Source organism: Pelodiscus sinensis, chromosome 9, assembly GCF_052426305.1.
Source record: "Pelodiscus sinensis isolate ZL-2025 chromosome 9, ASM5242630v1, whole genome shotgun sequence".
NCBI lineage: Eukaryota > Metazoa > Chordata > Testudines > Trionychidae > Pelodiscus > Pelodiscus sinensis.
In genome coordinates, this window is record NC_143060.1 from 37,537,015 (window position 1) to 37,552,626 (window position 15,612).

Below are 15,612 nucleotides of genomic sequence, written 5' to 3' on the forward strand. Positions count from 1 at the left end.
AGATCCCTAACAAGTTTCCTGCTGCAGAAATGAATTTCAGCTGCTTATTCCTTCCAGTCCTCCTGACCGATGTTCTGCAGTCCCATGGCTCTTGTCTAAGGAGCGTGCGAGAAACGTAAGCTACTTTGTAAAGGAAAGCCAAGACTCTTTTTCACAAGGTTTAAAACTTTACTCACTGTTGAAAAGGCAGACAAAATACCTCTGGTTTGGTGAACATTTGTTGTACAGTAGATACTACATGAAGCTACACAAGGATATTTGAAGGTTGCAGATGTGGCAATGTTAGGAAAGTTTTTCTAGATATGACAACAATTTAAAGTTTTCACTGAAAAATGGCCTTTTCTTAAAAAACCCTGATGGCTATGGACATTATCAAAATACATTTTCTATAAAAGTTGTGTTTTTGAACAAAAGACCACGTTTTTATAATATTTGATGTAATAATGTTTTAAACAATTTTTAAATGACCCAATTAAATTTTAACCCATTAAATCTGAGAATAATTTTTTTCCACTCAAGTGAAATTTTTTCTTACCACTACTTATTACACATCAGTAAAAAGCCTGAAACCAAAAACCCTGCCAGATTCAAAGTAATAGGTTATAAGTGAACACTATACCCTAGTAAATGTATATTATCACTGCAACATGACAGTCTGATGGAAGCAATCTAGAGAGACTTGGAGGTAATCATTTATACCTTCTGGAGTGGGGTATAGCAGAGCCCAGATTTCCTGTGTTCAAACAAAAGTGTACCCCGGGAGCATGACATTGGACCAGGCGGTATGCACAGTGTTGTGATATAATTTACCAGCAATAATGAAGATTAAGCTTCAGGGAATAAAAAAGGTGGAACAGTTAAGAAACCAACCTGGTGTACTATTACACAGCTATGTGCATTACAGGCAGTCCCCAGGTTACATGGATCCGACTTACATCGGATCCCTACTTACAAACGGAGTGAGGCAACCCCGCACTAGCTGCTTCCCCCCAGCAGACCAGGGAGACACGAAGCTAGCACTCTCCCCCCCCAGCAGACCAGGGAGACGCGGAGCGGCTTTTCTCAGCAGACACCTCAGCTTGAGAATAAAGGACTGAGGGAAGTGAGGTGTGGGAGAATAAAACTGAGCTCTGGAGAAATGTTTGGCTAGAGTTTCCCCTACAATATGTACCAGTTCCGACTTACAAACAAATTCAACTTAAGAACAAACCTACAGTCCCTATCTTGTACGTAACCCGGGGATTGGCTGTATAGCGATCCTACACCTCAGAAACATTAGTTATGGTTTGTTACCAAAGATGAAAAATTACACTAATTGCTAAATTGATGCACCTCATTCATGAAAAATAGCTTCTATTAGTATTAAATAAAAGTAACGAAGATTAGTATATATTTGGTATTGAACAAACAAATCTATGTAAACCATTCCAAGAATGGGGGGGGGGGGGGGGGGGGAGAGAAAGAGTAATATGGAGCAGAAGAGAGATTTAATGAGGATTTTACACACTAGTTTGTCTATTGGAGCTTTTTTAAGTAGTTTCAAAACTGCCTATTATTTTTGCCAACTGATCACTCTATTTTCTTCTTCTCTTAAAGTGGAACCTGTTCACACCTCAAGAAGAAATCTTCATCCTCTCCTGAACTGTCATATTTAACCTGCCTACCTCTGCCAGAATCAGACTGATTTTGCTACTAACCAAGTTCTCACACAAAACTGTTCTACTGCCTTTTAAGCCATGTGCTCAAATGAAAGAAACAATTCCAGACACCTCACAACTATGTAAGGGTGTCAGTTTTTCAAATGCACACATCATGCTTTCCTGGGGAATTGGAAGTTCAGCTTTGCATTGAATCTAACATTTCAACTCTGGAAACTAAGTTCAGGGTATAAACACCGACTAGGGATGAAAGGAACTAGTCAACTATCCGATAAGCATAAGCTTATTGGATAGTAGAGCAGTCTCTTGACTAGTTGCTTCTTCCCCCATCCCCACCCCTTGCTGCCTCTATCAGAGAGACTATGTCTATACACTACAGGGTTTTACTGGGATATCCCCGCATCCTGGAGAAACTCTGCTGTGTCCAGGGAACACGTCTGCTCTTTTTTGTGTGTGTGGGGAAGAGCAGATGCCCGCTTTTGGAAGCGCTGTCTTCCTCCTCCCACAATGAAGAAGGGCTCTTCTGAAAGAGGAGGCTTTTCCGAAATTTGGCCCAGTGTAGACGGGCCAAATTTCGGAAAAGCCTCTTCCAAAAAAACTATTTGGAAAAAGGCAAGCAAATTGCAGAGAGCAATTTGTGTAACCTTTTCCAATAGATCAGGGTAGTGTACACATGGCCAGAGAGGTAGCAAATAGGGGAAGCAGGAGCTGGTGGGAAAACAGCTTAAAAGCCAGTTGCTCCTAGCACCATCTCCATGGGGAGCAGGGCAGGCAGAGGGCCCCTGCTACTGCACCTCTTTCTTTGAAATGTACGACTTACACATTTCAATGCGAGAGGTGCAGGAGCTGGAACCTAAGCAGTCCCACTGCACCTCAGCAAGCCCCCCCCTTATCGACTAATCCAGTAGTCGATGGAAATTTCGTCCCCCACTCGATTAGTTGATTAATAGAAATTTAATATCTCTAGTATGGACTACACACTCAGGGTTATTTTTGTTTTGAAGAAGGTAAGTTTGTTGAGATGTTTAGTTTCTTAAGGAAGGAATAAAAATGACTCCTTATTCAAACAGAAACAAAGTACTTCAGTGCCAGGTGAATTAAATACCAAACCTCAGTGAAGACGAAGAGTCTGTATTTTAATAACTTAGAAGGAAAACAAGATATTATAGAAACCATGGAGTCATCAAAATGTTAACAAGTTAATATATTTTCAAGCAAATATAACAGTGTACATATAAAACATTTAATACAAAGTGAAAAACCATTAGATGCACCTACTAATGCTGATTTTTTTGGTTATTTCCACCTATTTCACCCTGTCTCAAAGCTATACTCTTCATTTCAATTACATGAAACTGATCTACAGCAAGAGAAAGAACGGGCTATTCTGTAACTGGGAATGATAGCACCACTGCAACAGGTTCTAACTTGAAGGTCATCTGAATTAGAGCTAGATAGTGAGGAGATCAAACACGCACAATTATACTAGCTGTAACTTGATATGAAATCATTTCTGGTTTTCACTGGTAGAGCTCAGTAAGTGCATCTTCCTGTACAAACATTAAAGTGACAACATTGAAAACTGGCAACAAATGAACAGATTGCATAAAATATACATATGATACACAATTATAGGCCATGTTGGCCAGTACGTAATCTACTCAGGAGCAAAGCGTTTATTGCATAGACAGGAAAACTGAACAGGAGTTTTTACAGAGTAAAGCACAAGCTTTGGTTTATGCTTAAACAGTTGAACAAGTTCTGCAACTGCAGTACACAATTTACACCGAAAAAGGGCTCCTTCCATTGCTGCTTGCAAGAGCAATCTTTTCTCTCTATAAATAATTCATTCCACCCTGGGAACTGAAGCTCACTCTTTTACCAAATGCACCTTCTATTAGCTCCATTTAGATTGGGAATGCATTTAAATAGACCTGTATGAAAATTTACTGAATTAAACAATTCAATTTCGTTTTTTCTTCCTAGTTTCCTCCCCATTTTTTAATTGTATATATTTCAAATATGGCACAAGAGTGGGATCCTCAATGGGAGAAAAAAAATTCTATAGACAAGATCAGTAAATTGTATTAACATTCCAAGAAATATTTGGTGCTCTATACAAAATGAGCTTCCCGGTGTTCTAATTCTTGCATACGTTTTGGTCTTAATCTCTTATAGGTGGGCTTCAGGTCTAGGGGGTGAAGGTCCTCTGAGTTCATTTTTTGTTGATTTGCATTCTGTCCAGGAGCACCTGATGCAAGTGCAGAGTTCTGAACAAGTTTCACAGTATTATCTTGGGCAAGAACAGAGCTAGCATTGGCTGTAGCACAAGTGTTAGGAAGAGAACCCTCCTCATTTTGCTTAGCTTTATTATTAGAAGGAGGTTTATAAAAAGTTCCTGGTGGTGGCTGCAAAGTTCTTGGTGTTCTGAAAGCAGCAAGAGGATTAGAATCTGGACCATTCCCTTCTGTTGTCATCCTCACAGCTCTGACAGGTACAGTGTATGGCTTATTGGGAAGTATGGCATTCACTGAATTGTTACCAACGCTGTAGGATGAAGGTAAGGCACATGCACTCCCACTCTCATGTGCTCGGTTCTCCTGGGATACGTTGGTCATAATCATTGCTGTCCTTGCAGTCATATCATATTGTTTATACTGTTTGTCCCAAGTTTTCCTCAGACTCTGTGTGTCATAAGAAGAAAGTCTGCAACAGGTATTAACAGCAGGAAATGCCTTAGTCTCTGAAACCTCTTCAATAGTGGAACTCCTGCCAAGCTTTTCTGGACTTAAAACTCCTGCATTTCCCAAGTTTCTCTCATTCAAAACACATGGAGGAAGTATTCGATCTACAGGTAAACTCACAGGACGAATAACTGGCTTCATCCTTGGAGATCGTAACTGAACTTTGGTTATTTGGCGAATAGGTTTTATAGGTAGCAAATTATTGACTTTACAACCATCTTCAGCTGGAGAGAGAGACAGTTCATTGTCTTTGTTTGAAACTGGCATTACGGCGTTGCCTAGAGGGAACACAAATGAGTTTTACTTAGTCATTTTCCTTAGATAACACTTTACAGATCAGGTTACCTTTAACCATTTGGATTTATTAATATACCAATGTACACATGATAGCTGAAGAAAAGGAATTAGGGTTGGTTTTTTTTTTAAGAATTTTGTAACCTTGAAATTGAGGCAACAAAGTCACTAGAGAAGCCAATAGTGCCACTAATGAGTTAGAATGCAATTTCACGTGTTTTCTGAACAAATTCCATACTATGTTACTAAGCCCCCGACCACCACAACAATAGCTGAAATAGCATTCCCTAGAAGTTGTACGTTTCTCCTTCACCAGTCCATGAGATTCCATCAAATTCTTGTTCTTTGAAGCAAATATGAAGTATCATGGGAACTATACATGCATTTTAAAAAGAGATGGAGGTAGTTGTATAGTTTCAAGTACTCATCAATGCCCCTTCCCAGATAAAGAAACAAAAAGCCTTAAAATACATTGTTAAACCCAGATTCATGCTTTATGGTATATACAGAATAATGAAGGATTTTTGCCTCATCATGAGGGGCAACACAAACTAATCCTGCTGGACCACTGTTTCTTTCAATTATTTATTAACTAATAAGCCTATTTCTTTTGAGGATACCAAATACAATTCCAGTGCAGATAAAACAAACACTGTACTACAGCATCTGGTTTAAGTCCTGGTAAAGGGCATCGTTTTCATAAAGAAAGTCACAAATGGCAATGGAGGCTGACTCTGCTGCAGAGGAAAAAATTCCACTGCAAGGAGCAGAGTTTTTGGAAACAGTGAGCTTTCTATACTTCTCTACACATTTTTGGGACAGTCTTCCTAGACATGCCATACAAGTGGGGAGAACACACACAAAAAAACTGGAGAGAGGTGCTGGAAGGCTCCACATCTTGGCTTAAATCAACCACATTTGTGGTGGGAAACTTAAGTTTTGTCCCGTATTAAAAACTCTTTTCCTAGGAAGTGGAGTTGCAAACAGCCTAACCAAGGATTGAGGCAGATGCTGAAAGAGCGATCGCCAAGGAGATATTAAGCATCTCATGACAACAACTGAGAGTATATCTGGAGTGCCATCGTCTTTTTTGCTTCCAAATTTTAATTTAGTTATTTGCTATTATAAAAGGGATATGTGTTGCTAACATTAGACAAATATTTATTACACCGATGTATAAATGAATTGCTGTTTTTACATAAACTACCTAGCATAAGCCAGACCTGCAAGAAGTGATCTTTGGAAAATGGTTATGTAATTAAAAGCAATGCTAACCTTGCTCTTCTGGAGTAGGAACTGTGGTAGTGTGGGGTTCAGATGGAGAATTCCTCTTTCCAAAGTCCTCCTGTTTAGTTCCAGTGGTGGACAGTGACATGCACTCTAGAGAAGAATAGGAAAGCACCTGTTAAATATATCTTTGCTGCTTAACCCCAATACCTTTGCTGAAATCACATCTACAAATACAATAATCCAAAGGTAGTACAGCCTATCAAAATGTTGCCTTACATACTCAAGGATTGTTGCATTAAAACACCCGCCTCCCCCGCAGGTATAGGATATACGAATACGGGCTTCTTCGTAGCCACCTGAAGCATAAGTCCTTGCTTCCTCTAACCAACATGAAGGCCACATCAGAACAGTGAATGCTAAGTAGCTTTAGGAGTTTAGCATACTTTCTCCTTTATTTGCACTTAATTCACCTGAACAGAATTAAAAGATATACTTTACTCATGACTGGTATTTGTTCACCTGGCAATATATTGCCCCAAGATTCATGAAGAGCCACTAACCAGTCACAGATGCATCTGATCTCCCTCTTGGGTTCCTACTGTCATCTAGTTGCTCAAATGAGGGAGTCACTTCTGAAAGTTTACTTTCACTTGGAATTAGCAGGATGCCCTGTCAACAGAAATCAGATCTGAAGTGAATGAAAATTCAAGAAAAATCTTTAAATATTAAAAGATTTCAAGGTGATATATTGGAATGCTGCAGAATTTGCAAACAGTTCAATTCCAACTCTTCAAAGTTACATCAATTCCAGTTTCACAACAGTCACTCACTTCCTTTATAGCAATAAATGACTTCCTTTGCTGCTGTGGCTCTCTCTCTTCTGTTGATGAAGCAATTTTAAGCAGCTCAGCATTTTCTTCAGATTGAACTGCAGTTGAAAGTGGCTGCAGAGAAACATCAAAGATCTTTTCATAGTAAGTTATGAGCAGCTCTACCATCCGAGCTTGATACGGATAGTCCACAAGTGAAGAGAGAGAAACTGCGGCATCCGTCTGACGTGGCCTGATTAGAGTTGGGCCGAATATGATACCAAGATTGCTAGCTGACATTTTATTTTCATCAGATTGTTCAGTCACTCTGTATAGAACAAAATACATCAGGTTATACAGGTATTTACTTTTTAGGAAATACTACTACGGATATTATTCAAAAACTGCAGAAAAGATCTACAAAGCTGGGTGCTGTTACGTACAACCAGGAAGGCAGTATTCAGCCTATGAAAAATATGTTAGAAGAGACATGTGCCAAAGACCTCCTACATTCTGATTAATGATGACATACAGCATATATCATTCTTTCAATAAGATTTGTTTTACCTTTGCAATGCATTTTCAAGATTCTGGCCACACAGTATTGTACACTCCTATTGATGAATAAATATAAGTTTCTTAAACTTCTAGGTGGACTACACATGAATATTTAGCTTCTAAAAACATTTTCAAGATCCGCATTTTCAGCAATGGGTGCCTAGAAGTAAGCGCCCCCTAAATAAGTTTGGCCTGATTCTCAAGGATCTTGAATACCCTTGCCTCCTATTTATTTCAGTGATATCTGTGAGTGCTCAGTATCTTTGGAAAAAAAAAAATCAGGTAATAGCTTAATGACAGAAGTCAGACTTATGTCTAGAATGCTTCACTCAACTATTACCCAACAGCAGCAACCAGCTTAACAATACACCCTACCACATAACCTAACTATCGGCCTGATCAAAGAACCTCTAGCTGATACGGAGGATGGGGAAGCAAATGGAAAATGGTTGCTAAAATGCACAAGATAGTTCCACCAGGTTCTGGAGTTTTCTTAAATATGCATTTTAAAAATAATGCATATAGTGGATGAACCATAATCTAAGGCATATTCCCATGTAGTGCAGTGGTAGCTGCAGGGAGTCAGCAGTGGCTCCATGATTCACAACCACCAAACCCCTCTGCCAGTAGAGAATTGCCCCCTCATCAGAATGCATTATATGCTGGAGGTGGGAAAAGACAATTGATTTACCTCCAATTGCTATATATAGGCAAAGAGTTTCCCTACACAGGGAAAACTCTTCACTGACCATCTCCAGCGGCTCTAAGGCTCACAGGATGCAAAGTGGCACCTACCACTTTTGCAAGTCTGCATCATCACTTGATGTTAACCTGGCACCACAATTAACCCCCATGCTACAGCTGGATTCTGTAATAGCTAGTATCCCACAGTACAGTGCAGAATGACAGAAGAGGCAGTGGTGGGCCACACAGGTTTAGTGTCCCCAATATGGTGATTGCCCAAAGGAAGCAGTTTTCAGTACATTAGGTTAGGAAAAGAAAGACCCTGTTTGGCAACAGCGAAGGGACAACCAAAAGAATGATCTCAGACAAGCAAAATATAAATGTATGTCCTTTCTTGCTGGTCAGTCACCAGCCTGCCTCTGAAGTACCTGAACCTAGTGACGGACTGGCTTGTCTGAATGAAGACTTGCCTCTTTCCAGAGGAACACTAGCATTTCAGAAGCAATTAAAAACTAGCTCTTTTTGCCAGTCACCTAGCCAAAATCTCTTCTCTGACAATGCACATTGCTATGTTCGTAAACCCTGTCTGAAATGCAGTATGGAGTACCTTGCTTTTCAGGAGGAAAAAAATATCAGGAGGCCAGTTCTAATATTCAAGCAATACAACCAGAAGGTCTACATTCAAGTCAGAGCACTGCATTATCCTTAAGGAACACAAATTCAATTTGAAAATAAATACAATTACACATAAACCCCCTCCCCATGTAGTTTTCAGGACAGACATCCAAATATGTGGGCACATTACCTTTAAAAAAAGTTTTAGCCTGCAGCATGTAACATGGTTCATTTTTCAAAACAACATTTGCAGGTTACCTTTAAGGTCTGTGTCTCACCTATGAAGATGTCCTACAAGGTATTGAAGAGTGTTATAGTTTGGCATAGGCAGCTGTTTGAGAAGATCTTTAATTTTAATGATTATTCTGTTCAATTCAATACAAACTGATTGTCTTTTCTTTGATCTGGGACTTGTTTGTTTCATGTCTAGTTCCTCATTAACATTCTGACTCTCTTTTGCAAGTCCAATGAATTCATTGTAAAGCCGAAACAAAATCAAAGGTTCTGGGAGCTAAGGAAATAAGAGTATGTTAGAAATATATTCATGTCTACATTTTACCTCATCTATTTCCTTCCTGTCTCTCATCAACTGCTGCCTAGTCTAGTGCCTTTCCTTTAACTGGAAGGCATAATCTTTACTTTATCTTGATTAAACAAACAAACAAACACACTCCTTTCAAAATACCAACGCATTGTGTCGTAAATAACAGACAAATAATAAATGCTCATGATAAAAACGAACATATTACATCAACAGTGACTGTTACGGAGTAGCATATTATTGTAATATCGCACATGCGTGCAGACACACAATGGGTATAAATAAACATGACACAGCCAAAGGAAGAGCAGCATAGAATCAAAGACATTGTAGTAGTGTATCATACCAAATATTGCTGCTAATTTTCACCCAAAACTACTACAAAAACCAATTTTAAAATCACTTAAGACCCTTTCTAACATTTCTATTATTTTTGTTTGTAAAACTCCAACAAAAATGTTTTCCAATGAAATATCTCCTTGCTGTGCATTGCAGCAGTTCAGGAGGATTGGGAGAGAATCTCAACAGGACAACGGCATAAGAAAGATTAAGTGACTTGGAATATTTTTTGTTGCCCATGATCAGATAACAAAAATAGCAAAATTAATCAGCAGTGTTAAAAGGATTAACTCAGAGTCCCTAAACAAGGTTAGAGCATTTTATTTGAACTCTAATGTAGGGATTCCACCTAAGAATGCACTGCTCTTCCCTCTGTTGCTTACCCCCCTTTAAAATTTGGACAGGCTTCCTCTCACAATTCTATCATTTCATCTAAAATCTAACACTGGTACCCGGGCCATTTTCTGAATAAACACTGGAAATATGAGGTGGTTTATTGGTATGATACCCCATTAGCGAAGGATCAAGCTGACAAGGGGAACAAATTTTAACTGTGACTCCAACCAGATTTGAAGCCAAGTCTCCAAATATGAAAGGCTGGAACATTAACCTGGCCTCACAAATATGAAATCTATTTCAACTGGCCTCACAAAGTACAGCACTTCTGCGGGATTACTGTGCTTTTTGGGTGGCTAAAGTCACTCTGCCTCATAACACAGATTGTATATGTAATAGTTTCCGCTGAAATCCATTGCCAGATTTTACAGCTTAATTGTCCCAAAATTAACTTTACCACCACAAAAAATGCACTTCAAGGTAAAAATGTTTTCTCGGAGTTTGAAAGTGTGCTAATTATCGGTTACTAGCACTTCTATGTGAGATAGATCTTTTTCAGCACAGAAGAATCATTCTTAACAGCCAAGCCTAGCTACAACTGCACTGAAAGGGTTAGACACATGAGAAGAAATAAGACAGTAGGTAATCATGTTACAATCACTTCGAAAGAAAATCTGAAAATAAGTATGTGTTACAATTCAGGTCTTCCTATAGTGCCACAAAAGATCCTAATTTTAATGCACAGAGATTTTGAAGGTTAAAGGCTAAAGGGGGCATTTTCAAAGGTAGCATTATAAGGCTAAACATGACATTTTCAAAAGCATCAAGAAATGTAATGAGCACAAATACTATTGGAAGCCACTGGGACTAAAAGACTGCCACAAATGGCACCAACACTTGTGTACTGCCTTGAGTGGAAAAATCACAATATAGTATTACTTCTATTGATAGTTTCATTGCCTTGCACTATGAAATCCAATCTGCAGAGTGAAAATACAGGCTATCCTATTAAACAATTTCCTCAACAATTATAGAGCTACTGAAACCAGTATTTTTCTCCACTCTCAGGGTACATCTACACTTGCTCCCTAGTTCGATCTAGGGATGCAAATGTAGGTGACCGAAATTGCTACTGAAGCAGGGATTTAAATATCTCATGCTTCATTAGCATGATCTCGCCAGCGCATTACTCAATTCAACAGCTGTTTTACTTTAGTGGAAGTGCGCGCTGGGATGCGTTGGTTCGAACCAAACCCCTTAGTTCAAACTAACATTACTCCACATTTTTTTGAGGAGTAACGTTAGCTCGAACCAAGGGGTTTGGTTCTAACTAGCACGCCCGGGTGCGCACTTTCACTTTTGAAACAGCTGTTGAGCGGAGTAATGCACAGGCGAGATCATGCTAATGAAGCGCGAGATATTTAAATCCCTGCTTCATTAGCAATTTCTGTCACGTACATTTGCATCCCCAGTTTGAACTAGGGAGCAAGTGTAGACATACCCTCATCGAAGAAGAGCTCTTATCACAATAACTTTGCTTTTTCATCCAAATGCTATAGAGTGGCCAGAATACATACCTGGCGAAGGTATAATTTAAGGACGTTACTGATGTCATGTGCATAGAGCTCTGACAGTTCCACCAAGTCTTTTCCATTTTCAAAAGCCTGACAAAGCTTTTCAACTCTTGATTTGGCTCCATTCACACGATAGATACCCTGAAATTGGGAAAGAATAAAACAAAAGAAAATTGTGCAACTATGAAACACAGATTTGAAATTGACAGTACAGTATTTTCCAGAAAGCTTATAATGTTGATTTAAGCCATACCTTTACATTCAGGGCTCTGCTTTCAATTTCAGAGGTACATTTTTTGATGATGAAAGGGATGCCATCAGGGACACTTTTAGCAGCTTGAGCAAATTCCACCCCAAACAAATGAAGTCTTCCATGCAGTTTTTTGTGACCGCACTGAATAGCTAAAGTCTCTAAACACTTCTTGTGGCAAGTGAGTGAGCACTGCAATAAATAAGGGTATATTAAGAAAAATCATGTCACATACCTCAATATAATTGCATAGCACTAATATTTCATATTTAGAGTTTGCTGATAGTGTCACGTGCCAGTGTTTCTTAAACTTTTTAAAACCGAGGAACACCAAGGATTTTTTATTGAGAAAAAGAATAAAGGGTCTGGGTCACAACATTATCTGAGAATCTGTAGCTTGTTGTTACCAAAAGAATACAGGTCTTAAAGTTTCATCTTAACACAAATGCCAACAATCAATCAGCAGCGGTATAATATACTGCATTGTTTTCCAACTTCTTACCTCTTCACATTCTGCTCCATGGAATACCACTAGGCTATCACATTCTCTGCATTTAGATGGAGCCCGCAACTTTCGCAGCTTGTGTGTCTGAGCTGCCTTGGACAGAAGAGTGTTTCTAAAAGGTCCCGGTGAACTGGCAATTTCAGGTGTTAGATCATTTAAACCTTGAAACAGAATTTTGCTGTTACGATAGTTTCTAAACTATGTAGTCAAATGCACATTATGTGGCTACAGAATAAGTTACATTACTCCATAAGCAATCACCTTTATGGGAATAACTATTACACCAAACATGTGAAAATAATACTGCATTATATAACCTGCATAATACATAGAAATTAATAGTTGAATAATCAGCTCCACTACAAATTATAATCCATCATATTAATAAATGGTCTCACATGAGTTCAATTTATGCCCATAGTCAACTACTGGTTTAAAAATGATGGCACTAGTACTCTAGAAATTATTTCACTAATGCATCTTCACTGCCATAAAGCTATTCAAATTATATATACAGACACAGAAGACCTCTAAATAATTCTGTTCCATCCCCATACCCAAAAGATAATATTTGAGCGAGTTTTAGAAAAATTGAGCCATCATTGGTAATTCTTGTGACTTGTTATTTCATGTAACTAGTTTTTATTCAAATTAGTGTTGACAAACCTCAAAACCACAAAATCTTACCCATAATTTTGGGCTTCCACTGAGGTTTTGTGAAAAATAAGAAAGCAGACTAGAAGCTCAAATGGATTTGGTTTTGGTTTTGTAAGGCTGCTATATTATCAAAACAACTCCCCTAAACGATGTAACAGTATTTTTTTAAATTCAGACTGGGGGCATCAAACATGATGACATCAAACCCAACTGGACTTAAAGGATAAAATCTCAGTTAACATACTAAACACAGTTGGATCTTGTAGACAACTCTCTCCCCTTGTCTCTGTGTTGGAAATATAGAGAAGATCCAGATATTTGGCATCAAGCAGTGTAGCTCTTCTTGTGAATACTAATGTCAAAAATTTCCTTGGTACTAGATGCTAACATGTGCTAAGGATGATCAATGAAGTACCATTGCTAGAGGTGTTTAAATGAAGATATAGGTTGAATCTCTAGAATTCAGGACTCTGATCCAGCAACATCCGTGATCCAGCAGGACCAGGTTCAGAAATGAAGCCCCTGGCGGGGCTAGAATCAGCGAGGCCAGCAGCTGGATACGGAGCATGGGCTGGCACTGTGGGGGGTGTAGCCCCAGCCAGAGTCAGGGGCAACAGGGCTGGCCCCTGTCTGGAGCTGGTGCAGTGGGGGCTGCAGTCCCAGTTAGGGCTGGGAGGGTGGAAGGCTGGAGGCAGCGGCAGGCGACAGGAAGAGCAGCCCTAGCCAGGAGCAAAGCCTACAGCTAGGTAGGGAGCCTTGACCTCCTCTTGTCTGGCAAACTCTGTGGTTCGGAACCACTCAGGTCCCAAGGGTGCCAGACAAAGGAGGTTTGACCTGTAGTACATTATTCTAAACATAAAGGACAATACTACACTACTGCACAGAAATTAGCACTATTATTCAGGTGGTCTATCTTGGCTGTGTATAAATAATTTTGTAAGTATATCAACTTTAGGTGGAGTCAGTTTGATTTTACACAAATCAGCTAAAATAAAAACACATCACACTTCAGACCAGCAAAAGCCGTCCACTAACTTACTAGAACACAGGGTTCAGAAACATTGTCCTTACCACAGTCTGAAGGAGAAGGTGGTTCCCTTTCATCAAGATCATCTGCAGATGACATGGTGCCAGTAGATGGTGTGCGGGGAAGTCTTCTCTTAAAATCCCCTATAGAGGAGAAGATGATGTATTTTCAGACCTGGAAATACAACCAGCCCAACTGCATATTCTCAATATGGGCTCAATTTAACTTCCATTGATTTAAAATAGACTGTGGGTCAGGTTCAATGAGAGGATTTCAAATCCAAGTATAACTGGTAATGAACTGTACCTGGACTAGCAGATGGAGAATCCATGGATCGTGATTCACTGCTTCCTCCTGCACTTTCAGAGTCACTGCACATTCCTCCACTTTGGTTGCCAACTGACCACGATCTGAATGGTGGGGGTCCTCGCACTGCTTTAAAAACCAAAACACTAAGATTTAAAACAGCCTGCTGTGAAAGGTCTTTGCTGAGAGCATCTTCAAGCAGCGTTGTAGAAAAGGAATATTATTGCAAGTTAAGCCAAGTTACATAAAACTTGCAACAGCCTCCAACGAAAACAAATCTGTTGCATTATTATTGAAAAAGCATTACCGCATCCATAAAAAATAAGTTTTTGAAATTTGACAACTGTTTTAGTCAACAGTTAAAACCAAAGGGGTATCTTTTAAAGAGTTAAATAAAAAACATCTTAAAATTGATTATTTTACTCTATTATTGAAACACAAATCTTTACTATATAAAGAAGATTTTTCCTGTGGGATGACGGAAATGACATCATGCATGTCACTGCATTCTGTAGGAAAAGTTTTCGTCTTGCCACCCCACTGCCCTCAGTTGCCTTCCCACTCCCACCTTCCTGGCTTCCAGTGGAAGGGGCCTGTCCAGGGTGAGTGGCCCCGGGCCAACAAGCAGCTGTTCCGGGGCTAGGCCACAGTGGTGCACTGCAGCACTGAGGCAGTGCGGGGCCTGCCATCCCCCTCCCTGGTTGCTCCCGCCAAAGATGGCCAGCAGCCTGGGCAGCTGCTTCCAGGCATGGGACCACAAGCGCAGCAAGAAGTCACTGCTTCTGCCCCCGCCATTCCCTGGCTCAGCCCCCGAGTCTCGCTGCGCAGGAAAGTACTCCCGATCTTGGGCTGGGGTAATGGCAGTGTCCGAGGTGGCTATCTGGAGCCTCTCTCTGCGCTCCCAATGGCCAGATTCTGCATAATGGGAGCAGCGTGAGGCCCAAAGACAAGTGCCCCCCCCACCCCTCTCAGGCACAGACCTGCATCTCCGGCCCCCCTGAGCTGCCACACAGAAGATGGCCAAGTGGAGGGCGGATGCTGTTTTAAAAACAGCTGATGAGGCACCAGCAGCGGGATCCACATGGGGGTGAAGCCATGGCAGGATTGGCAGTGGGGGGGAGGGGGCACGAGAGTGTCAGGACTGGGGTGTACTCTGGCTCAAGCTCCAGCAGTCACCACATGGCTGGCAGCTGCTTGTGTTTTAAAAACAGCTGCTCTGGGGCGCCAGTGGTGGGACCCACACCATGGGGGTAGGGAGAGAAAGGACTGGGTTGACGGAGACGGGGAGAGAGAAGGGGCCTGGTCTGGGGAGAAAGGATCCAGGGAGGGGGGAAGGGGCCATGGCTGGCAGAGTGGGGGGAAGGGAAAGGGGCCCTAGTTGGTATGGTCATAGCCTGGCCCTTTCCAGTGGCTGGGGGAAGAGCAGGTGTTTCCTGTAATAGGGGGGATGGAGAGCACAGAAAGCAGAGGGCACTGCCCCATAGT

General features: G+C 40.5%; 1 protein-coding gene across 3 annotated transcripts in view; it reads right to left on the reverse strand.

Moving 5' to 3' along the window:
• Positions 1-2,845: 2,845 nt before the first annotated feature.
• Positions 2,846-15,612, reverse strand: part of ARHGAP29 (Rho GTPase activating protein 29) — a 78,492-nt gene continuing 65,725 nt past the window's right edge. For 2 of the 3 annotated variants that reach the window (XM_075936559.2, XM_014569045.3), the window contains 10 exons: positions 14,128-14,256; positions 13,866-13,964; positions 12,135-12,298; positions 11,636-11,824; positions 11,386-11,523; positions 8,871-9,103; positions 6,757-7,063; positions 6,487-6,595; positions 5,972-6,076; positions 2,846-4,680 (listed from right to left, as the gene is read on the reverse strand). In XM_075936559.2, coding sequence (XP_075792674.2) covers positions 3,773-4,680; positions 5,972-6,076; positions 6,487-6,595; positions 6,757-7,063; positions 8,871-9,103; positions 11,386-11,523; positions 11,636-11,824; positions 12,135-12,298; positions 13,866-13,964; positions 14,128-14,256 — 2,381 coding nt within the window. In that variant the 3' untranslated portion in view covers positions 2,846-3,772. The remainder of the gene's footprint in view (positions 4,681-5,971; positions 6,077-6,486; positions 6,596-6,756; positions 7,064-8,870; positions 9,104-11,385; positions 11,524-11,635; positions 11,825-12,134; positions 12,299-13,865; positions 13,965-14,127; positions 14,257-15,612) is intronic. The other variant, XM_075936560.2, reaches the window with a different exon arrangement.